The sequence below is a fragment of the Alligator sinensis genome, unplaced genomic scaffold (assembly GCF_000455745.1).
Source record: "Alligator sinensis unplaced genomic scaffold, ASM45574v1 scaffold1377_1, whole genome shotgun sequence".
NCBI classification, from domain to species: Eukaryota; Metazoa; Chordata; order Crocodylia; family Alligatoridae; genus Alligator; species Alligator sinensis.
The window spans coordinates 586,384-609,557 of NW_005842585.1; the positions used below are offsets into that span (position 1 = coordinate 586,384).

Genomic DNA, 23,174 nt, shown 5'->3' on the forward strand with positions numbered 1-23,174 from the left:
TGCGGCGCGCCGGCTGCCTGCGGCGCTGCAAGCGCGGCCTGCCAGTCTTCCAGCTGCGCTACCCGCCCGCCGACACGCTGCGCGCCTTCCGCCGCCGCCTGCCCTACAGCTACCTGCACTACGCGCTCTTCAAGGTGAGGCGGTCCGGTTTGCTGCTGCTGTGTCCACGCCAGAGCCCGCACCTTGACGGCCTCTGTGTTTCGAGGACACTCGCGCGCGCACGCTTTATGAGGGAAGGAGCGCGGATTCCCGTGAGTGGAAAGGCAAAGACGGGGTCGATTTGCTGCTCCTTCCTTCTCCTATCCCGGGGTTGTCTAGTTCTTTAAGGGAAAAATAGAGGATGTAAAGGCGACCGGTTTCGTGTGGATAGAGGACAACCAGACTGGCCTCTATGATGGCCAGCCTACTCCCGCACCTCCCCTCTGTCCCATCCCACAAGCTCACATTGCGACTTCCCCAGAGTGGCAGAGGTTGCTTGTGGGTGCAGAGTTACTTGGGGCATGCGTGCGTCTATAGGATCGGGCCCCAAGGGGGTCCCGTTCAGCACCGAGCACAGCGTGGGCCTGTAGTGATGAATGAGCCTCTGGAGGAGATGGATGCTGGGCGATGAAGATGCTCTGGGCTATGCCCCTGGGTGTCCGGTTCCTCCCTCCTCCAGAGCACAGAGCTTTGCAGAGGCCGGCTCTGGCATGGCACCCAGCCTGCTTGCTAGAGTCTGCTTTCTCTGGCCAGAGGATGACTGGTTGCTCCCAGCTTTGTATTCCTAACAGGTTGCCTGTCCCAGCCTTTGGGAGATGGATAGTCCTGAGCTGTGCTAATTACGTAAGGTGTAGGGTATAGCTGTTTTGCAGTGGCATTTGGGGACCTTTTAACCTGGTCCATCCTGTGGGAGCTCCAGGCTGCGTGTCAGCAGAGTCTAGATGGCAGCCGTGCGGCATGCAGAACGTGCGCTCAGAAGGAGTTTCAAAACCGTGCCAGTTGCTCCTGGTTTTTTCTTTCCTCCTCCTCCTTTCCTCCACGCCCCCTCCCTCACTGCTCCTCCACACAGCTGCCGCCAGGAATCCCCCAGACCTAGAGTCACGGAAGGAGTACAAATGCCACGTCTTCAGCATCCAGAACAGTAGAAGTCTGGGGGATTGCTTAGCTCAGACCTGAGTAATAGCCACTGCAGGGATCCCCATTTGCTGGGAGGACGGGGGTGGGTGTGTGGGGAGGAAGAGAACAATTTTCCTTTGAATCATCCCCAGCTGCTGCTTCCTTTGCAAGCAGTCCGGGCCTGTTAGCTCTGCCCTGGTCCCTCCACTCCAGGTCTCCGTAGGTAAAAGTTCCAAATCGTCAGGTTTTGGGGCTCAGACTTTCTTTGGAACTCCAAGAAGTTATCAACTTCAGAAGTTCTGGGTGCTGCCAACAGCGCAGTCAGCCTATATGTGGGAAAAGATGAGGTGGTTCCTGCTGGGGAATGCCTGGAAGCCACAGTGTCACTGGGTCTCCAGGCTGTGGGCATGATTTAATGTTGCTTGGTGTCAGTGTTGCACGCACACGGTTTCCAAAGACCACAAGGGAGAAGGCAGAAATGAAGGTTCTTTGCCAGGGCTCCCAGACTTAACATGTGCCTCCATGGGTGACTGATGCTTTCCGAGTCTGGGGGGGCACCAATGGGGCACAACTGTGGGGGTGGTCCCCCAGCGGGCAACCGGGGCGGGGAGCCAATTTCAGGGGGGGCACCAGCACTCTCCGTGCCCCACTACTAGCCAGCGCACTTGCTGTGTGTGTGTGGGGGGGGGGGGGGGGGGGGGGGGTACAACCAGGGGGGGAGGGGTGTACCAGCAATCTCAAGGAGGGGCACATGTCCCCCATGGTATGCGTGCCTTGTAATGTGCTCAGGAAGGGCTATTTTAAGAGGCTTTTATGAAAGGTGTTTTGCCTTTGGAGGCCAAACAAAGCAAAGAGAGAGGAGTCAGGAGTTCTAATCCTGGTTTTGATGCTGAGATCTTGTTCCGCATGCTCACAAGAGTCACTCTCCTTTCTGTGCCTCAGTGTTATTATCATTAAAATACAGAGGAGGCGACTATGTGTCAGAGTTACTTAGGGCCCAGCCCTTCAGTTCTTACAGGGGAATTGGGTCACATGAGCAATTTTTGCAAGAGGTGGGTGACTTCATCATCAGCAGATGCAATGGTATATGTTTCATAGATTGTAAGGCCAGAAGGGACCTCGGACGATCATCGGGTCCAGCCCCCTGCACCAGGCAGGAAAGACAACTGGGGTCAGGTGGGCCCAGCAAGGTGACCGTCCAGTGAAGATCTCCAGGGTAGGTGATTGCACCACCTCTGGAGGGAGCTTATTCCACAGTCTGGACACCCTGACTGTGAAAACGTTTTTCCTAATATTGAGTCTAAAACGGTCCTCCAGGAGTTTGTGGCCATTACTCCTGGTTTTCCCCAAGGGTGCCCTGGTGAACAGTTGTTCACTGAGCCCTTGATGTACTCCCTTGATGTAGCAGTAAGCTGCTACCAAGTCCCCTCTCAGCCTTTTTTTTTCAGGCTGAAGAGTCTCAGGTCCTTCAGCCTTTCCTCGTATGGCTTGTCTTGCAAGTTTCTGGTCATATGGGTGGCCCTTCTCTGGACTCTCTCAAGCTTTACCATGTCCTTGTTAAAGTGTAGTGCCCAGAACTGGACGCAATACTCTAGTTGCGGTCTCACCAATGCCAAGTAGAGCAGAAGAATCACTTCTTCGATTTTGCTGGAGATGCATTGATTGATGCATGCCAGGGTATTATTTGCCCTACTGGCTACAGCATCGCATTGCCGGCTCATGTTCATACTGTGGTCTATTATTACCCCCAGGTCCCTTTCGTTCATGGTGCTGGTCAGTTTGGTGCCCCCAAGCCTGTAGGTGTGTAGGGGGTTGTTCGTCCCCAGGTGGAACACTTTACATTTCTCAACATTGAACTTCGTCTGGTTCTGATCCGTCCAACTTGCTAGCCTGTCTAGATCCGCCTGTATCTGTAGCCTATCTTCAAGTGTGACCATGCTTCCCCATAACTTGGTGTTGTCTGCGAACCTTGTCAGTGAGCACTTCACCCCCACATCCAAGTCACTGATAAGGATGTTGAAAAGTATTGGACCAAGCACCGACCCTTGTGGGACGCTGCTGGCCACTTCTCACTGGGACGACAGATCCGTTCATTAGGACTCTCTGGGTCCTACTCCGCAGCCAGCTTTCCACCCACCTGACTGTCTTGGAGTTAAGACCACAATCCTCCAATTTTCTTGCGAGGACATGTTGATGGATCCATGTAGGGCAACTGGTTCTTTTAAAGGGTTAATGTAAAACTGCCTGATTGACTCAAAGGCCCCCCTTTTTTTCTGGGAAGAAGTCTGGCTTTTCATGGGAGAAGTCTGCCTTTTGTGTAAAGAAAGTAAGAAATAAAAGTATTCCTTGGGTTCTTGTGTAGATTTACTGGCTAATTTCCTACATTCTGAAGATTCAAGTTAATAGTTTCTTGCCCAGCTCTGCTGTCTCCTTTGCCCAGGAATGAAGGAAGACAGCATGTCCTGATTACATAATGAATTTTCCTTTTGGTCTGACCAGCCAAACCTCCATTTCAGGGACTGTCGGTTTTACAAGAAAAAAAAAATCAACTCCTTAAAGACTGACTTCAGGTGAAAGTCACAGCAGTTAATGAAATGGGAAAGAGAATTTAGAGAGATTCAAGCCCTGGGGCCAGGGGACAAAGCACTGGAGGTGTGAACAGGCAGGATCAGGCCCCATCAAAGGCCCTTTTGACATGCAGTTGAATGCGACAGTCTCTTGTGGCATAGTGGCTGAATTGGAAGAAATCTGGCAGGTGAATCCACCCTGCAGCTGTGCGGCTTTCTCAGTGCCCTGACTCAAGAGCTTCCAAGGTTAAATTCTGCAAATCACTGTGTAGGCACCAAAATAGGTCTGGCCTGAGCATCCATGGCGCTGAATAGTCTGAGCTGGTGAGCTATGGGGTAGGGATTTATCTGCAGCAGCATTGTAGGATCAGACCTGAAGTTTGTCATCTGGAACCATACAAAAGCTATCAACCCAATATTTTGTCCACTGGCTGCTGCCAGAGAATGATTAATTCTAGGTTTGGCATCAGCAATACTAGGTGCTGTGGTGGAATAACTGCTCCCAGTTGCAGCATCATCCTTTCCACAGAGAGCCAGGCCTCTTCCATGTCCTGAGCTTCCCTTGCATTGCTGGCTCTGTTCATCTGTTGGCCAGTCACCCCTACCATGTTCCCTATGGCCTGGTTTGGGTAATACAGCAGTGTGCTGCCTGATAAGGCACAGTCTGAATGTTCCAGCTGCCCTGGGGTGGATAAAGGAGTCGCTATCCATGGGCTTGGTGAGTTCAGCAAGGACTGAGCAAACCCAGCTAGTGGCACTGACAACACAAGGAGGAAGTGCCCTGAGTGCCCAGCCCCTGCCATATATTTGCAAGAGGAACAATGTGAGTGCCCCTTCAGTAGCTAATACACTCAGCTGGCCCCATGCCTTCCACTTTGCATGCCAGCAGTTTTGACATTGATCTCACTGGTAGCTATGCCCACATGGATCAAAAGGTTTGGTTCCTGCTTATTCTCTGTGGAGATGTTTATAATGTACTCCCCAAACACTAATCTTCAGGCTCCTGGGACAGACAGTGCTAACACTGCATTACCCACGTGTAAATCTGCAGCTGCAGAAATCTCGACCACGGGGTGCCAGGCATTGTTGCTTGCTCTGATACTCCCCATTTTGCAATTTTCAAAAAGTGTTCCCTTTGGGGTATTTTTTAGGTCTGTGCGAAATGGCTATGTTTTGTTTCCATTTCAGATTCGTCCATTTTGGAGGGACAGTGATTCATTTCGGTGTTTTGGATTACTGTTCCATTTTGATTCAGCTGAATCTGTTTCAGAGTTTTGACACTGTTTCGGCACTGATTCAGAGATTCAGATCAGCCAGGGAGAGGCAGGCACAGCTGGGCAGCTGCAGGTTCTCCCACTGCTCCTCTGGCGGTGGCGGTTCCCCCCACTGCCCCTCGGCCTGTGCCTGCCTCTGCCCCAGCAGGTGGGAGTCGCAGGAGAAGTCCCCCTGGCTACCCTGCCTGGCCCTGGCCTCCCAGAACTTTAAAAGGAGGGCTGTGGGGCTGTGCCAAACTCTTCCCGCGGGATGTGGGCTCCTGGATCTGTGCGGGGGATGACAGCAGGCTGCCGCTGCTAGCTGGGACCAGTGCTCAGTGCAGCCCGTGCCGAGCGCCAGGAAGACTGGTTCTGCTGCTGGCCCCAACCGGCAGTGACAGCATGCTGTCATTCCATGCACAGATCTGGGGGCCCGCACCCCCTGGGAGGGCTGCGGGACTGCCGGACTCTTCCTGAGGGGCACGGGCCCCTGGATCTGCGCGTGGGATGACAGCAGGCTGCTGCTGCCAACTGGGGTTCTTTCTGGTGCTTGGCGCAGGCGGCAGTGGAAGTATGCTGTCATCCTGCATGCAGATCCAGGGGCTTGCGGCCCCCCACCCCTCTGAGGGCTGCAGGCTTGTGCCAGACTTCTCCCAGGGAAGTGTGGGCCCTGGGTTTGCGTCCGGGATGACAGCAGGCTGCTGTCTCTCCCCCAGGGCACTGGGATTGGAAGGGACCTCCGCAGACACTGCAGACAGACCGTAGACACTGGCCCCTTACAGATCAATATCAGAGCAGTCCTTCCCCCTCCCTTTTCTGAGTTTCTGTTTCCCCGCAAACCCACCTCCGAAACGTTTCAGATGATTTAGTTTCATTTCGGAGATGTTTCGGAGCCTTCTGTTTCATTTCCTGCCCCTGGGGCAGGGGGCTGGACTCAATGATCTTCTGAGGTCCCTTCCAGCCCTAATGTCTGTGAAATCTATGAAATTTCAGATTCGGTGTTTCAAGTGCCAGATCGGGCTGAAACACCTCCGAAACAAAACGGCTGCCAAAGTTTCTCACAGCCCTAGTATTTTTTTATCTTGAAATCATATAACTCAGGAATGCATGTATTCCTGGGGAATCCTGTTGCAGCTTTCTGGCCAGGGGATGGCTGTGGAGCCCTGCTGGCTGCATTAGTGAGGGTGCAGTATCTATATAGTAGGCAACTTGAGCTGGTTTCAAGGGCCTGTATGATCTTGGGACCTCACAGTTGGGCCTTAAAGGAGGGCAGGGCAGAGAGTATAATTGTTGATGTGCTGACTTGGGACTTGCATGCTCTAAATTCAAATCCTGGCTTTGCTACAGATTCTGGGGATTCCTCTGGGGTAAACCATGAGTGGCTCAGTCCATTTTCTCAGAAGAGTGAGCGGCGTTTGCAGCTTGTGTACTGAGCTCTTTGGAAAGCTTGCCTCTACAGCTCAGAACCTCAGTTCACCATCTCTGGGAGAGGCAGAATCTGCAGACCCTTGAACTTAATGGCAAGGGAAGCTTCTCAGGTGGGGACCTGGCCGTGGGAGAGAGGTGTGAAAGGACTGGTTTTGACTGAGTAGGAGCAGGATACAGTGATTTTAATGTTGGGCGCAAGGAGTCTTGAGTCTCCATGGGTCTCTGTGACCTGTGATAAGTTTGGTATCAAACTCCCTAAGCCTTCTTAGGTAGATGCATGCCATGTCCTGTTGAGATTTCTCTCCCACCAGGGCAGTTCCACACATTCTGGTGGCCATGTGTCTTTGCCAAGCGGCTCTTGTGTCTGCTTGTGCAGATTCATAAAATGTTGCACCCCACACTGCTGTGGTCACAGTTGCCTGGAATAAAGATCCTTGTCTTGTGGTTACTTCTCCTGTATGGGAAGGGGAATCAGCTGGGTTAGTGTTGATTTGACTGCTTCTGCGTTTGGGGGTTAGTACTGTATTAATGATACTTGTGTGAGTCGATTGCTCCAACTGTTATGTATAGACAAGGCCTGGGAATCCTAAAGACTTTTCCGGTGGGGTCTGAGGCTGTGACTTTTGAGAGCAGAAAAGCAGAGCCTTGTATAGGTGCGTCTGCAGCAAGCCTAGAGGCTATGAATGCGCTGCGATGACTCAGAATTAATGACTTGGTTGCAGGGGCAGGGAAATTTTTGGGTTTGGGTGACCTCTGCAAACTTGTAGCCAGCCATGTTCCTGTAGCAGCAGGACAGTGGCTCACTGTGGCAGCTGACTCAGACAGGTCTCTCTCTTTCAGGACAATAAGATTGAGAAGGCGGTGTCTGCTGCCCACACCTTTCTTCAGAAGAATCCCAAACATGAGATGACCATAAAGTACCTGAACTATTACAAAACGATGGTGGACGTGGATGAGTATCTTGTGGACTTGGAGGCCCAGCCGTATGAAGTGAGTGAGCCTCAGGGGCTTAAGTGGAGGGAGGTTGGTGGGATGCCTGGGACAGTAAGGCTGAAGGGCAGGATCGAGGGCACTGCCATTCGGCTGGGTGGAGAATTTCATAGATTTTATAGACATTAGGGCCGGAAGGGACCTCATGAGATCATCTGGTCTAGTCCCCTGCCCCAGGGGCAGGAAGTCAGCTGGGGTCAGAGGACTCCAGCAAAATAATCGTCCAAGCGCATCTTGAATGTGTCCAGAGTAGGTGCTTGCACCACTTTTTGGGGGAGTCTATTCCAGACTCTGCATACTCAGACTGTAAAGAAGTTCTTCCTTATGTTTAGTCTAAAACTGTCTTCCAGCAGTTTGTGACCGTTAGACCTTGTTTTCCCTGCAGGAGCCCTGGTGAACAGATGTTCTCCTGGGTCCTGATGAACACCCCTGATATACTTATAGGGAGCCACTAAATCCCCCTGAGCCTTTGCTTCTCCAGGCTGAACAGTCCCATGCCTCTCAGCCTCTCCTCATGTGGCCTCCTCTCTTGACCTCTGATCATATGTGTGGCTCTCCTCTGGACACTCTTGAGCTTCTCCATGTCCTTTTAAAAGCGTGGAGCCCAGAACTGGATGCAGTACTCCAACTGCGGCCTCACTAAGGCCGAATAAAGAGGGAGAGTGACTTCTTGGGTCTTGTTTGAGATGCATCGGTAGATGCAGGCCAGGGTTTTATTTGCTTTGCCAGCTGTGGCATCACATTGGTGGCTCATTGTCACGGTAGGGACACCCCTGGGATAGCCGTGATGTCCCTAGGGCACTGTGACCGTGCTGGCTTCGCCCTATGGGCACCTACTAATCTCACCAGCTACGTCTTGCTGTTATAAATGACGGATTGGGAGGCTGCCCTCGAGTTGCCCCTCGGTCACAGTCCTGACAGTCTCCCCTGAACCCTGTCGGTTGCTGGACCCCTTTATTGGGCCCCACATTTGGCAGGTGTCTTATGATACCTCCCAGCCTTATGGGCTAGATGTGCAGCTCCAAAACCACCCCTTTATCACACCCCATGCCTTGCAGATGTTATGTAAACGTGGTCTCCTTGTGTTGAGGCCTCAGCTTAGTCCGGCCTCAGTAACTACGCCCACACTGGCGTTGGAGTCTGCTCACCCCTGGTCATGGCACCCACACTGGCGCTGGGGTCTGTTCACCCCCAGTCATGGCACCTACACTGGCCTCAACCAGATCCACCGGTTTACAGACAGAAATCAAAATATGAGCTCCTGGGCTATAACATAATGCAAGCAGTTCAGGGTGTGCTCTGTCCCTTTAGAAGAGTTAAAGCTCCCCCTTGCACTAAATGCCTTGTAGGTGAGGGTCCCTGGTGAGCTCCTGGAGCCCCTTAATCCTACCAGAAATAGAACAGGCAGTCAAGCATCTTCACTTAGCTTACTCTAAGAGAGCTCCTTCCCCCTTGGCTGCTGGCAGAGAACTGACCCTCTAGTCTCAGCCCTGGGGTATATACCTGCCCAGGGCCCTGCCTCTTCCAGGCAGCTGACCAGCTGCAGGTACAGGCTGATTCCCTCATTAGCCTGCTGCCACAGTAACCTGCAGGTGTGGGGTTCCTGCCTGACTGCTAGGGCCCTCTCCCTAGGCAGTTTCTGCCCTTAAAGGAGCAGGAACCTTAGTGCCGTACGACACTCGTATTCATCTTGTGGTCAGTCATGACCCCCAAGTCTCAGACAGTGCTGGTGAGTGAACCACTGCCAAGCATATAGGTACGATGCGGGGTTTTCCTCCCGAGGTGGAGAACATTGTATTTCTCTATGTTGAAGGTCACCAGGTTTGTATCTGCCCACCTTGCAAGCCTGTCCAGGTCGGCCCGAATCCCCAGCCTATCCTCCAGCGTGTCTGTGCTTCCCCACAGTTTTGTATCATCCATGAACTTAGCCAGTTCATTTTTGACACCTGAATCCAGGTTCATAATGAATATATTAAAGAGTACTGGTCCAAGTACTGATCCCTGAGGGTCACCATACACCATGCTGACTCGGTTCCATCAACAATCACTCTCTGGGTCCAACTGCGGAGCCAGTTTCCGAGCCATTGGACCGTAAGGTTGTCGAGGCTGCAGTTCCCCAGTTTTGCCATGAAGACATCATGGGAGACCAAGTCAAAGGCTTTTTTGAAATCTAAGTAAATGACATCAAGCTCTGCCCCCCTCCAGGTGACACATCCCGTGGTCATAGAAGGAGATGAGGTTGGTCAGGCACAACCTACCCGAAATGGAGCCATGTTGGCTGTCTCTCAGAATGGCACCTTCTGTCAGCCTGTTGTTGATGGATTCTTTGATAATTTTTTCTAAGATCTTCCCAGAGATTGAAGTCAAATTGATTGGCCTGTAATTCCCTGGATCTTCCTTCCTCCATTTCTTGAAGATAGGTACCACGCTGGCCCTCTTCCAGTTTTCAGAAACCTCTCCTGAGTGCCATAAGTTCTCAAATATCCGAGCCAATGGTCGAGCTATAATGTCGGCCAACTCTTTTAGCACTCTTGCATGCATTCATCAAGGCCCGCCGACTTATGGATGTCCAGCCTCTCAAGGTGTTTCCTCACAAGGTCTTCACCAAATGTAGGCATATGGTCACCCGAATCAAAGAGAAGTAGGGGTGGAAGGGGCCTTCAGAGGTCATCTAGTTCAACCCCCTGCCTGAGGCAGGACCAGCCCTATCCAAACCATCCTATACAAATCCATAATCAACCTCTTTGTAAAACTACCATCAGCCCTGACACAACACAAGACATAACACCCTAACCTACCACAGGTAAAGCAGAGGAGCCATAGCAGCTAACCTCCTTCAGTAAAGGTTACTAAGATACACTCAAGAGATAACAGGTAGAAGGCCATGACCCCACTAGAGAGGAAGGCAAAAACCCACCAGAGTCTACCAATTTGACTATAGGGTAAAATTCCTTCCTGACCCCAAATACGGTGACCAGTCTGACCTTGAGTGAAGGGGCAAGACCCTCTAATCAGGAACCTCTGGCTTTGAAGTCCCAGCAGGAGCACTGGCATCCCTCTGCTGGGGCCTGAAGCTGGAGGTTCTTGGAAACCTCAAGATTGAGAGAGAGAGAGAGAGAGAGAACCTTTAGAGAATGAGAGTTCCATTGCATCAAAACTTTTGCGGTTTCAGCAGAAAGCTGACCTTCCATTGTTCCTGACATACCCAGGATAACCAAATGCTGTTGAGTGGGGTACTCACTAGGAATGTGGGATACATAGATCCAAGTCTCTGCTCTGAGTCAGGTGGAGTAGAAATGTAAATCTGGGTTTCCCTTGTGAACTGGGATAATGGCTGTTTCAGAGTATCAGAAATCTCAACATTTCATTGAAAAATTCCTGAGCAGCTCTTGTCAGCAGAGCTATGCACATAGGGGAGCCCAGGGCTGAAACAGCAGGGGAAATGTGAGTCAGGGCTGGGTTGGTGATCCTTAGAGTAGATTTGGGCATCTGAGGGTTTTTTTGACAGCCCCTTTTCTCCTGCAAAATGAATCCAATGCACTGAACACGAAAGCAAATTGTATTAGGATTCTCCATTTACAAATATTGCTAGCAACTAAAGAATAAAACAGTTCATATTTAGATTATTTTTATGATCCTAGCAGGAATAAACAAGTCTTAAAATTTAGGATTATAAAATGTAGAGACTCCAAGAATTTCAGATAGGTGGTCAGCCTATTAGGGAGATCTTACTCAAATCTAGAGATTAAGTTCTAAGTAGTCTTGGATTTTCGTTATGTCTGCAGAAGGGAACCTCAGCAAAGAAGGCCAAAGGAACACAACTCAGAGCATCAAGCCCCTTTTTATCCCCCTCCTCAAACAAAGATGTATAATATTATGTGGTAGAAACTTTGACAAGTGTGATCAGAAAGGAGACACTCTCATGTCATTCTGTTGGTCAAGCTAGAACACACTGACCTGAACCTGTAATCAAGATTGGCTAGTATTTTCAAAATGTTTCTGTTGCCTATGATTCATTTTTTTATGTTACTTCCCTTAGCATTATGCTAATGTGGTCTAACTGAGAGTTAAGATAGCTAACACCCAGCTATAAAGCTACTATAATGCAAGCTAAAAGGATTTTAGCTTAATACAAAGGCCTATAGGGTGCCTGTAGCTGGCATGGCAGAGGGCTACACGTTAGGACTGGGGATAATTTTGAGGGTCTGGGCAGGAAACTTTGGCATCTTCTCCCTGCATCATTCCTGGCAGTGGTCCCTGTCAAAACAAGTTATTTCAAGGGCTGATTCTTTCCTTTCTGCCCTTCACATGGGCTTCCTGCTTTGCTTCTTAAAGGTTGCTTGGAGGAGGCGATTGATCTGAAGTAGCAGGAGGGGCTGTTTTGCGCAGCATCCCCTCTTAGACTGGTCTGGTTGCTCTTTGCTGGACGTGGCAGGCTCCGAGGTCATGGAGCCTGACAGAAATGGCAACTCGCAGCTATTCTAACTGCAGAACTCCCTGTTCTGTCAGAACAGAGAGGAAACTAGGGACATTTTTACACATATACGTGCTGTAGCACTGGGCACTTTGAAAAGTGCCCGGCACTGCGACAGTTGCAGTTGGATAAGCAGCAAAATGTGCATCAGCGCTGAGAAAATGTTGGTGGTGCACTTTTGAACTAAAACACGTAGAAGGTGCTTTAGTTCAAAAGTGCACTGCTGCCATTTTCTGCAAGCTGATTTCCATTTTGTCACTTATACAATTGCATACAACTCAGCGTAGTGCAGTGTGCATCAGCTCACAGGCAGAGCAGATTCAAGTAATCAAGTCTGCTCTGAAGTGCCAGACCTCTGGCATGTCACAGGACCAACAAGTGTGTGTATAAATGCCCAGTGTGTTTGCTATCTGAAGTTGTACCAATGTTAGCTGATAAGAGCTGAGCTAGAAATAGATACTGTCTAAAGGCAAATATTAGTCAAAGGCCAAGCCCCTCTTCCCTGACCTGGGCCTTCCTTGTGGTTGCTGCTCCAAGGCTGGGAGCATCTTGCAGCTGATGGAAAGAAACGCACAATTCTGGAACTGTGGAAGGAGTTGGGGAAATCTATGGAAACACCCCAGGAAAGTAGGTGGTGATGTCATCACCATCACATGCCAATATTGGAGCTGGATTTGGCTTTGGCACAAGTACACATGGCTGTCACCAGAGGGCACTTAAAGGGAGCTGTCTGCCTTTTTAGACCAGGATTAACTGAGTCCTGGAGCTGGGCTTTTTAGGAGAGTCCTGTGTTCCTGATGGTCTGTTCTGTCCCCGTCTGGCTGGTATTGTGACATAAGTTAATAGTGTCCAGACAACTGGTGTCCAAACAGAGATGATGATGTAGTTTTATATCAAGAACAAGATTGGGCTTTATGTGGACTGAGCCTAGGCAGAGGGATCAGCACGTGCCTGAGATGACAACTTCAATCACAGGCATTAGGTTACTGAAAATGTTCATGGGAAGGTGTTGGGCGATGCCCGAGCCAGGTCTGGAGTCCTTTGCATAGGGCTGAATTCCACCCAGCCATTGTGTGTGGGGCAGGAATGACTGAGTGAATCCCATCCTGTTACCATGCATGACTTTGCCTTGGACAAGACCAGTGGGTGAGGCCTGCTGCTTCCTTGCAGACAGTGTTCGTGCGGTCGGTGAAGCTGTATAACAGTGGGGATTTCCGAAGCAGTGTCACTGACATGGAGCAAGCGCTGGTGGAGTACTACAAGGCCTATGAGAACTGCCTGGCAAGCTGTGACGGCACCTACGAACTGGAAGAGTTCAAGGACTTCTACCCAGCCATCGCAGGTGAGCGTGGGGCCTTCTAGCCTATGGAACTGTGGTGGGGTTCAGGGGCTCAGAGCAGTGGCAACCAGGAGAGGAAAGGTCAGAGGTTGGGTTTCCCCTGAGCCAGGTGGCCTCTTTATTTTAATACAGACGTGTGGGTGCAGAGCCTTTGTCTGTGGGTCTTGGCAAAAGGTGACTCCATGTCTGGCATGAAATGATCACTAGCAATGACTTCCTTATGGACTGGTTGTTTGTAGTGCACAGATTATCAGTGACTAACCAACCTCCTTGGTGTCAGCCTATTCATGTAAACTAAAGACTGTCAAGGCTATGGAGGGGAGACGCTGTCTGTCCACAGAAACTACCTCTCCTCTCTGTCAGGGCTGAGTGGGGGGGCTGCTGTGTGGGAGGCCGGGACTTGATTTCCTTCTATCTGGGCTGCACCTAGTTCAGGGTTGTACAGAGCAGGCTATTTCAGGGCCTAGTACCTTTGCTGTCTTTGGTCAAGTGATGGAGACGGAGGCTGCTCTTCTGGCCAGCAGGAACAGCAAGAAGGACATATGGAAAGGATAAACCCTTCATGCCCCAGAAACCTCAGAGACCTGGCAGAAAGCAGAACCCTTTGCCATTTGGAATAAATCATCCTGTGCATGACAGGAGCATAGGGCAGCCACCCCAGGAACAGGTTATCCTCCAACTAGCAGCTGATGGGGGCACAAGGGGCTTACCCCCTGAAGCAGCTTGTAATGGCCACTGTGGGAGATGTGCTTCAGCTTAGCCAGGATGTGCTGATGGGCATCTCTTCCTAGACCACTACGTGGCTGTCCTGCAGTGCCAGGTGGACTGTGAGACTGACCTGACTCCCAATGTGGGTGGCTACTTTGTGGAGAAATTTGTGGCTACCATGTACCACTACCTGCAATTTGCGTATTATAAGTGTAAGTAAGTCTTTGTGCTTGCTTCTGGGACTGCTGCTCACAGGATGTGTTGGGGAGGGGAGAGTGATAACCCCTCCGCCTTTTTCCCAAATGTTTCCTTGCCTGCTCCCCTTTGTTTGCAGCCAGCACTTTGACATCTCAAAATCTCCATTCCTGTTGAGATCTCCTTCCCCTCTGACCTCTCAGTGCTATGATTTTGGGGACTTCTCACAACACGGTCCCCTGTATAGGATGGGAGGATTGGCGAGGCCTGGTGGAGGGTGGGCTCCTCATCGCACAGTCCTCTTGTAAAGGGAGGGGAGGGATAATTCTCTGTTCTCTGCCCCCCAGTCACATTCCCCCATGTCTGGCCGCTAGGCCAAGGGGGAAATGTTTCTGCATGCCATGTCCCTGGCTGCTCAGCTCTTATCTGTCTACGGAGTATCTCCTCTCCATGCTCCCTGTGCCCAGCCTTGTGCCAGGGGGCATGTCTCTGTATCATGTGCCTGGCCCCCATGGAGTGGGGCATGCCTGGCCCTGCCTCATGCCCCCACCCTTCCCTCCTTTCTGTGCAGTGAATGATGTGAAGAATGCAGTGCAGAGTGTCTCCAGCTACATGCTCTTTGACCCTGGTGATGAGGTGATGCAGCAGAACCTTGTTTATTACCGCTTCTACCGGGAGCGCTGGCATCTGGAGGAGGAGGACTTTAACCCGCGCCCGGTGAGGGGCTTGTGGGGCTAGGGTTGGGAGAGGGATGGTGAACTAATTTGCACAGTCTAATAGCTGCCTCTTGAGCCCCTCTGAGCTTAGCCCATGGGCTTCTGGGAGACATCATGTCCTCCTCTTTCACCCTGCTGAGTCCCAGCCTGGTGTGGCATGGGGAGACCTGGGCAGGAGTGATTTCAGTTCCTGGGATGGGAAGCTTTGAACTGTTCTAATACACTGTGAGGAGCACCCTCTCCAGTCCCAGCTGTAAGGGAGTTGCAATGTACAGGCTGATTTAAGGAATGCTGAACAATAGTAGCTGCAAATGTAGTTGCTTTTGCCTCATGGCCTTTGGTTCTGAGACCTTGCAGTCCTGCCCAGCACAGATACAGCACAGCTTCTGGCTACTTTAGCCCTTTCCATATGAAGCAGATGCCAGCCCTGCATGGGAGCTTAACTGTTTGGTTGCTGCCTAGGGGATGGGCAGCAGCAGGAGGAATTGGGCTGATGGTGTCCTTATCCATCCTCTCTCCAGGAAGCGCTCCAGTATCACAACCAGACAGCCATGCAGAAGAAGATGTTGGAGTTTGCCAGGCAGTACCTGCAGACTGATGATGAGGTGAGCTGGGGCTACAGCAGGACACTGGGGTGGGAGGAGCCCCTGGGTAGCATTCTGCTGCTAGAAAACTGTGCTCTGGCACCTGAGCCAGTTTTGCTTGCTAAGCAGGGCTGGGCCATGTCATTGTGTGGATGGGAAACCTCCAAGAACCTCTGGCTTGCATCAGAGATGGAATAATGGGAACTTAGCAGTGGTACCTGGTGCATCTGCTGTGCTTCACCCCAGAGGTGGCTGCATTTTGGTGCTGGGAGAGAGAACTCCTACATCATTGCTTAGGCTAACTGATGTTTCTGAAGTGCTGGCTGAGTAGGAGGTTCTGGTGCTGCAGAAAAATCTCCAGGGAAAGGGGGAGCTCCCATTTAAAACTAGATTACCCAAAGCCTTGGAGAAGAGACTTGAGGGGGCAATTTGGGATTGGTTCCTGTGGTGGTGAAGGACTACATGAGCCCTGAGGGGGACAGGGAATAATGGAGAGCTCTGGAGAACAGTGTAATGTGATCCTTCATCTATTTGTATGGGGTCGGGGTGGTCAGTGTTGTTCCTTGGGGGGCTTTGCCGAGCAGAGAGGCTTAGGCACCAGGCTTTGGGGCCAAACCTGCTCTGAACACCTAGATGGAACCTGGTGACAGACTGTCTCATCCCATATTGCAGATGGAATTGGATGATGGCCCAGCCCCCGCTGGGCAGGACCTGGAATTGGACAGTGAGTTTGAAGGCGAAGGCGACTATGAGGAAGGTTTTTTTGCAGAGTGGTGGCAGGAGCCCAAGACCAAAGGGGACAAAGCAGATCAAGGTTACTGATCCTGGGCAGCCATTATTTCTGGGGGCTGGTGATGCTGGGAGCGGGACAGTCTCTCCCTCCCTGCCTGTCCCTGGGGTAAGAGTCCTCCTGCCTTGACTGGGCCCATGGAGTTGAGAGGAGCAGCAGTCTGGGTGCAGCAACCTGCACAGGTGCTGGGGTGAGGGGGCAGTCCCATCCCCTGTACCCTGAGGCTGTGTGCTTCTGGGTCACTGAGCCTCAATCTACCTTGTTTGAGCCACCACCACTTACGATAATTGGCCCCATCGGCGGAGGGGCCCCAGGGCAGCCTGGACTCAGTTCATACTTCTAACTCTAGCAGGGTGCCTCTGGGGCAGGGCTTGGATCCAATGGGGCTGGCATGGGGAGTGCTGTGTCCCCTGCTTGTGCTGTACTGTGCTCAGGCCTCCATCACCTCTCACTCACCAGTGCTAAGGGCCTCATCGTGCATGTGCTGAAGGTCCATATCTCTGGGAAGCCCAAGGGGACTGTGGAGAACACACCTCACACGGCTCCTGAAGAAATACAATGACCCCTTTTCACTAGAAGACAGGAAACTGAAACATGGAGGAGGGCAAAATCTGGATCAGTAGGGTCACAAGGACTGGAGACTTCTGCTGGGCAGGGCTGCTACCTTCCCGTGTCTCCTGGGGCACAGTGTTCGCAAACCTCCCTTGGTGCCTGCCTCCCTCCTGCTGGTTGAACACTCCTAGAGGCTGCGCAGTACTCGTGTCCTTTGTCTCGTTCTTGTTGGCAAGCGTCCATCGTTGCTTCCCCTCTCCTGGTGTTTCCAGTGGATGAGCCTGGCCCTGTCTGTCTGTCTGTCTCTATCCCTCCGTCCATCTTCCTGTAGATGTCTGCATGGCCCTGGGAATGGTGTATGTTTGTGTGCAGCCTCTCTTGTTCATTCCAGGAGCGCTGTAATTTCCCACTCCACAGACACTGGGGTAAGAATAGCAAGAGCCCACGGAACGGGGCAGGCTGTGGACACCATGTCACACAGCTGGGAGTCTTCCTTCAGCATTTGTCCTGGTAGCTAGTTGGGGAGGGGCCACTTTATTGGATCCCATGCTCCATGAGATTAGGTGAAATGGCCCTCGGACTCAGGAGTAAGGAGGAAACCGTGAATGGCTGGCATGTGATGCCTACTGGCTGCAGAAACATCTCCGGGTCAGAGGGTGCAAGGATGAGCCCAGACACACTGTGAGCCTGAGCTTCCTGCCTTTGTGGCTGGCACTCCGCGTGTTCCCTGCACTCCCTGCTCCCCTCTGTTTCACCCTCTATTCTGGAGGTGATGATCCAGCACCCAGATGCTTCTGTTCTCCACACTCTTCACTGAGGCCTTGGGATCTGTGAGTCATTGGCAATTGGGCTTGATGCATGTGCTGGACACTGGCCAAGGGGCACCAGAGAGGCTTCTGCCTGCATCCCACTGTCATTCCAGTACTGCCACTGGTGTTGCTGATGTGCCCAGGCAGAGTTACTGGGAACTGACTGTCCTTGCTGGCTGCTACCTGGGAAACCCCCCTGGGAAGACTGCCTGGGACTGCACCTAACAGCCTGTGTTTTTTTGTTTGCAGAAGAGACCCGATGAGTCACATGCGTCGGGGTCCAACACCAGCTGCAGCCAGGGGCTGTGCCCTTCTGACCCATTACCCCATCAGCACGGGGCAAAGGAGCTGGATGGGGATGGCCCCAGCTGACCTTGTCCTCTGGGCTCCCCAGGGAGCACGACTTTGAGCTCCCACAAACTTTGTGGGGCTCAGACTCAGACCCACCTGGGAGGGGCTGGTCCTGTCCAGTGCCCCAGCCTACGGAGAGCCTTCTGCCTTTCTCTCTGGGGCTCAAGCCTTCCTAAACAATGAACAGAGCTCCGAGGCGCTGGCACCCCTGAGCCAGTCACAAGTGCATGCTCATCCTATGAGCCATCACTCTTCAGTGCTTGAATATCCTACTCCTACCCCCAGACTAATGTACAGCTTTAGAGACCCCCCTTTTGCACCTCTGGTTGCCTTTCCCACTGGGTAGTGAGGCCCCTTGAGGATGTGGAGGCATAACTCGAATAATTTCCTCCTGTCATATGAGGAACGTGGGCTCCCAGAACTGCTGCTCATGGCTTCCTCCTCGGGTCTCCAGAGAAGGAAATTCCTCCCAGTCTACAGCCAGATATGGGGAGCTGCCTTAGGGCCTTACGGCTTGTCTCAGGTACCTCTATTGGAGCCACATCAGAATATGCTCCTAAAACCTGCAAGGCCAAGGCTGGAGGTTTTGCTGAGAGAAGAAGGAGCAGGATCTTGCAGAGCTGAGGGAACCAGCTCTCCAGTTTGGTTTTAAATTATCTTGATGCATTTTGGGAGGATGGGAACATTTCTTGTGACAGTAAGAGGCAGGTGAGAGCAAGGCACAATGTGGGGTAGGGGCTGACCAGACACCCTACCATGCTCACAGCCAAACCCTTTCATCTCAGTCCTGGTCCCTTGTTATTCTAGCCCCGGGCTGTCCCCGTGGTTCTGCCAATGCCCCTCTATCCAAACTTGTAGCCCTCTCTGCCAGCTTCCCTGAATCTGAGTTGTGGCCCTGCTGCTTTTGTAGCCTTGGACTAGTGTCCAGCTGGCTATGAAATGGTGGCTTCTACGGTGGATGTCAAAACATGGGTTGATGCCTAGCAAAGGCTGTGATACAGGGAGGCCCAGAAAGCCCACGTCACTGGTGACTCATGTTAAATTAGAGCCCAGGTCCCTGGAAGTGAAGGGCAAGAGTGCGCGTGAGACTGAAACCTGGACCCACTTCAGTGCCAAAGAAAACCATCTGGAGCAGGTATTTTTGCCCTTGGTCTATGAAGGAAAGGGCCTTGATCCAACCCCTTGGCCCCCCATCTTGTCACTGTGCCATGGGGCCTTGGATGCCTGCAGGGATTTGGGAGTGGGATTGGTGCTTTGTGCCCACCTGGGGATGAACACAACTCCTCCTTGCCAGGCCATCTGAGGCCAAGGTCTTCCCTTCTGTGGGTTCTGAAGTTTCTCTCTCTGCCTCTTTTAGCAGCAGGAGCCTGTGCAGCTTGCTTGATGCTGGGACCATTGTGCAAGCACACAACCAAAGTGCAGTCTTCCATGCCCTACTGCTACCTCTCTGACAACACACTTTAGATCCCCTTGAAGGTCAAATGTGTTACACAGCACCCCTTCCCCCCCCATGCCCTTTTCCTTTGAAGGATGGGGCTGCTGCTCCCAGCACACGCTGCTCTGATCAGGGTGGTGGCTAATTGAGTTTCCTAGAGGCAGCTGCGCCCTGCATCATACTGTACATCAGCTGCAGCTCAGGGCCTTGTGAGGTGGGGGTACCCCACTTGGCTCAGCTGCCCTAAGTGCCTTGGATGTTCTAGACCAGCCCCTTGTAATGTCCTTGGTTAATTTAATATTTCCTGCCTTTGTACAGTTGCTGTTACGGTTTTTTTTGGGTACTAAACTTGTAATAAAACCCTGACTGGCCAGTCCTTTCAATACTATCTGGGGCCTTTGTGTTTGCTGTTGCTCTCAAATTGCTGTGTGCACCAGCCTGGCCAACTGATTCCTCTTGGTGTGTCTGCACGTCGCCATACAGTAAAATTGCGCTGTGTTTTAGTACTTCCTTTTGGAAGTACTAAAATATGGCGCAGTAACCACCTGTAACATTGCTGTAGTGGCACACTATGGTGATGTAGCTAGTGATCATGTGTAGATGAACATCACTGTAGTAGGGAGCCTGCTGGTATGGTGATCGCTTGTAGGCTCACGTGATCTCTGCAGCGCTGTAGCTCACTGTACAGCAATGCAGTGCATTGCTATGTTGGTGTAGGGTGATGTGTAGATGCACCCCCTATGTAGGACAGTAGCAAGATTGGCTGGCTTCTGCCCCTGGCACTTGGGCTTGTAGTGGAGAAGGTGCTGGGAATAGAGGCATGAGCTTGCAAAGATTATCACAGTGGGAGCCAGAAGGTACTTTGTCTGTTCATCTATTAGGAGGTAAGAGGTGACCTGAACAGGCTTTATACATTTCTCCCTGGGGAAAAGAGCTAAAGCTCAAGGGCTCTTGGTATCTACCACAGTTGATCCAGTTACTCTGGTTTGAGGCAGGGATTCTCCAGCACCTAGTGGGGTGAAGATATCTTACGTGGAGTTTTCTAAAGGAGATGTAGCTGACTCCAGTGACCAGGTGGGGTGCAGGAACAACAGGACGATGACTCTGGCCTGTGTTTCATGGGTGGTCAGACCATGTAGTCCCAATTGACCTTCCTGCCCTGAGAACTATGAAGAGAGCAGCTGTCTTGTCTGTCCCTACCCACAGAGGTCAATTCCTTTGGGCTGTAGAAGTGCCATCAGCTGTCTACAGATGTGGCCAGGGTAGTGCAAACTGCAGGGTGCTCCCATTTTCACTCTGGCCAGCTGGGGCATGGTAGAGCTTCATGGGGCAAGAGAGCCGGGGCTGGGGAAAGACTGAGTGAAAGCTACCGCTGAGCAGGGTGCAAGGAAAGGAGATACTGCCTGGAGGGAAGAAGGGAGGAGCTCAGAGTCCTGACAGCAACCTAGGGGCGAAAGTCAGGGAGTGGTGGGGGGACAGCATGCCCAGGGTCAGCTGTGGTTTAAGGACCACAGGGAGAGGGCATAGGCTGACAATTCAGGGATGTTGGTGTGAACTTGAGAGTTGAATCCTGGTGGGTAGGTTCCCAGTGTTCTCCAGTAGGTGGCACTGTGAGCCTTGAGGAGGCTGGGGGGAGATCATAGGAAAGCAGGGCTGGAAGGGACCTCACAAGGTCATCTGGTCCAGCCCCCTGCAAGGGAGGATCATCTCTGACTAAATCATCCCAGCCAAATGTCTCTCCAGCCTGCTCTTGAAAACTTCCAAGGATGGCGTTTCCAGTTTCTTAGCCTGTTCCAATGCTGACCCCACACATAGGAAGTTCCTCTGAATCTCCAACCTAAATTTCCTCTGCTGCAGTTTAAGGCTGTTGCTCCTAGTCCTGTCCCCTGTAGCCAGAGAAGAGCATATCTCCATCCTCTCTATAATCACCCTTCAGGTATTTGAAGGCCATAGGGCGATTATAAATGTTTGCACTGGCTCTGTCAGCCTAGTCCCAGGTTCCTGCCAGTGTAACTGAGGTGCTAGGAGGGCTCAGCCTTATGCGGGGAGCTGCATTGCACAATGCTGCTCTGCCTGGGGGAGGTGGGGGGCAGGGAAGGGAGGGGGGCCAAAAAGTGCTGTGACTGAGGATGATCCTGCCACGTTGTGGGCTGGCTGATATTTAGGGAGATCTGTTGCATTTAATGCCTGTAGTGAGCACTTGCTCAGATGAGGAGGCTGCCAGGGATTGGGTGTGTGTCTGGGGGGCCTGAACCAGGGCTGGATAGCAGAGAACAGGGCAGGCTCCTTGAAAGCAGTCCTGGAGCCTGGGGTGTCGGAATGACTGGCCTCTGCTGTGTCCTGCTGCAGACCCAGGGGCGAGGGCCTGGGTGCTACAGCCCTGAGGACGATCACAGGACCAGGGCTTCAAGGTGTCAGGTATGGGCCCCAGCCCTCTCCTGTTGTACAGGAGGATGCTTTGTGCTTGGGCCCCCATGCAGTCTGGACAAGCAGACATGGGTGTGTTCAATCTCATGATACCCTTTGCTGCAGTGGACCTGGAGAAGAAACAAGCCCTGCTTGGGAACCCTTGACAGGCAGGAGCTATCCTTATGGTGGTGCCTCACTTAACAGCAAAGCTTTCTTATACCGGGGGGAGGGGGGGTGTCTCTTGGGGCTGTGGCCTTCTATGAGAGAGCTGCCTATGCTAGCCATGCTGGCTGGGGAAGAAGTGCCTCTGATTCTGGAGCAGCCAAGGCAGCACCTTTTGCCTGAGCTAAATTCACTGCAGATACTCCTCCCTCAGCTTCCCTGTGGCATTGCCCTGCTCCAGGTTTCTGCCTGCTTCAGGCTCCTCCTTGCCAGGAGCTGTGTCAGTACCCAGGGTGCTGTTCTGTCAGTGATTCATTTCCAGTGAGTGAAGCCTGTTTTCCAAGGGGACTTCATCATTGGGAACAGTGGTGGCCCAATTCAAGGCTCCAGAACCACAACCCAGTGGAAGCACTAGGCTCCTGCTGAGCTGCCACAGGTGGGGCACCTAAAGTATTGGCCATGTTTGTCCAGGCCTATGGTTGCTGGCCTCTTCCTCTGCCTCCACGAGGCCCAGAGACTAATTTTCCCCTTGCTTGGGCTGTGATGTGTCTCGGCCTTGTCTGTTGTGTTTAGCTGCCCTCCTGCAGCACAGATGTGCTACATGACCCAGTATGTTGATGGCAGGGGTGGGGAAAAGATGGCATCATCCAGACTTTCCCTCCTGGAGTGACTCACCTGCCCTTGGGAGGGACACTTTTACCTGAGTGTCAAGTGCCTCTGGCTGCCTGGCCAGCAGGGGGCATCACAGGTACAAGAACCATTGTGCCCCATTTCCACGCACAGCCCATCATGTGTTGGGTCCCTGGGGCTCAGCTCAGGAAGGGGCAGGATCAGCATTGCTGCCAGCTGTGATATATATATTTTTACCACTTGTGGGACTTTGCTCCATCTTCAGCTAGACCTGATTCAGGAGCTGCAGCTGTTTTGTGAATTACAGCCCAGCTTTGGGGCTGGGAAGTCTCCTCTCATTGGCTGCCTGCTGTGCTAACCAGCCTCCTAGGGTAGAGCAGCCAGTCAGGGCTGCTCAGGAGGCAGGCTGTGCCCTCCCACTCCCATTGCTTGGCATGTCCTAGCAGGGGGGAGGATGAAGCAGAAATAGTCTATCCCAGGGGTGGGCAATTATTTTGGGTGGAGGGCCACTTACCAAGTTTTGGCAAGCCATCGAGGGCCATGTGGGTAGCCCCAACCCTTGACAGAGCCCCTGCCAGCACTGCTGCAAGCCTGGGCTCTGTGCTTCTACTGCTCCTGGCCCTGGGGCACAGGCACGGGCCTTGTGGTGCCGCTTGCAGCCACTCCTCCCCTTGTTTGCTACCACTG

General features: G+C 52.2%; 1 protein-coding gene across 1 annotated transcript in view; it reads left to right on the plus strand.

Annotated features, from left to right (window-relative positions):
- P3H4 (prolyl 3-hydroxylase family member 4 (non-enzymatic)) overlaps positions 1 to 19,668 on the plus strand; it is a 19,886-nt gene extending 218 nt beyond the window's left edge. Inside the window, exons 2-9 of the mRNA XM_025214521.1 lie at positions 2 to 134; positions 7,184 to 7,333; positions 12,978 to 13,149; positions 13,938 to 14,066; positions 14,621 to 14,766; positions 15,287 to 15,370; positions 16,022 to 16,163; positions 17,750 to 19,668. Coding sequence (XP_025070306.1) covers positions 2 to 134; positions 7,184 to 7,333; positions 12,978 to 13,149; positions 13,938 to 14,066; positions 14,621 to 14,766; positions 15,287 to 15,370; positions 16,022 to 16,163; positions 17,750 to 17,763 — 970 coding nt within the window. The 3' untranslated portion in view covers positions 17,764 to 19,668. The remainder of the gene's footprint in view (position 1; positions 135 to 7,183; positions 7,334 to 12,977; positions 13,150 to 13,937; positions 14,067 to 14,620; positions 14,767 to 15,286; positions 15,371 to 16,021; positions 16,164 to 17,749) is intronic.
- Positions 19,669 to 23,174: the final 3,506 nt, after the last annotated feature.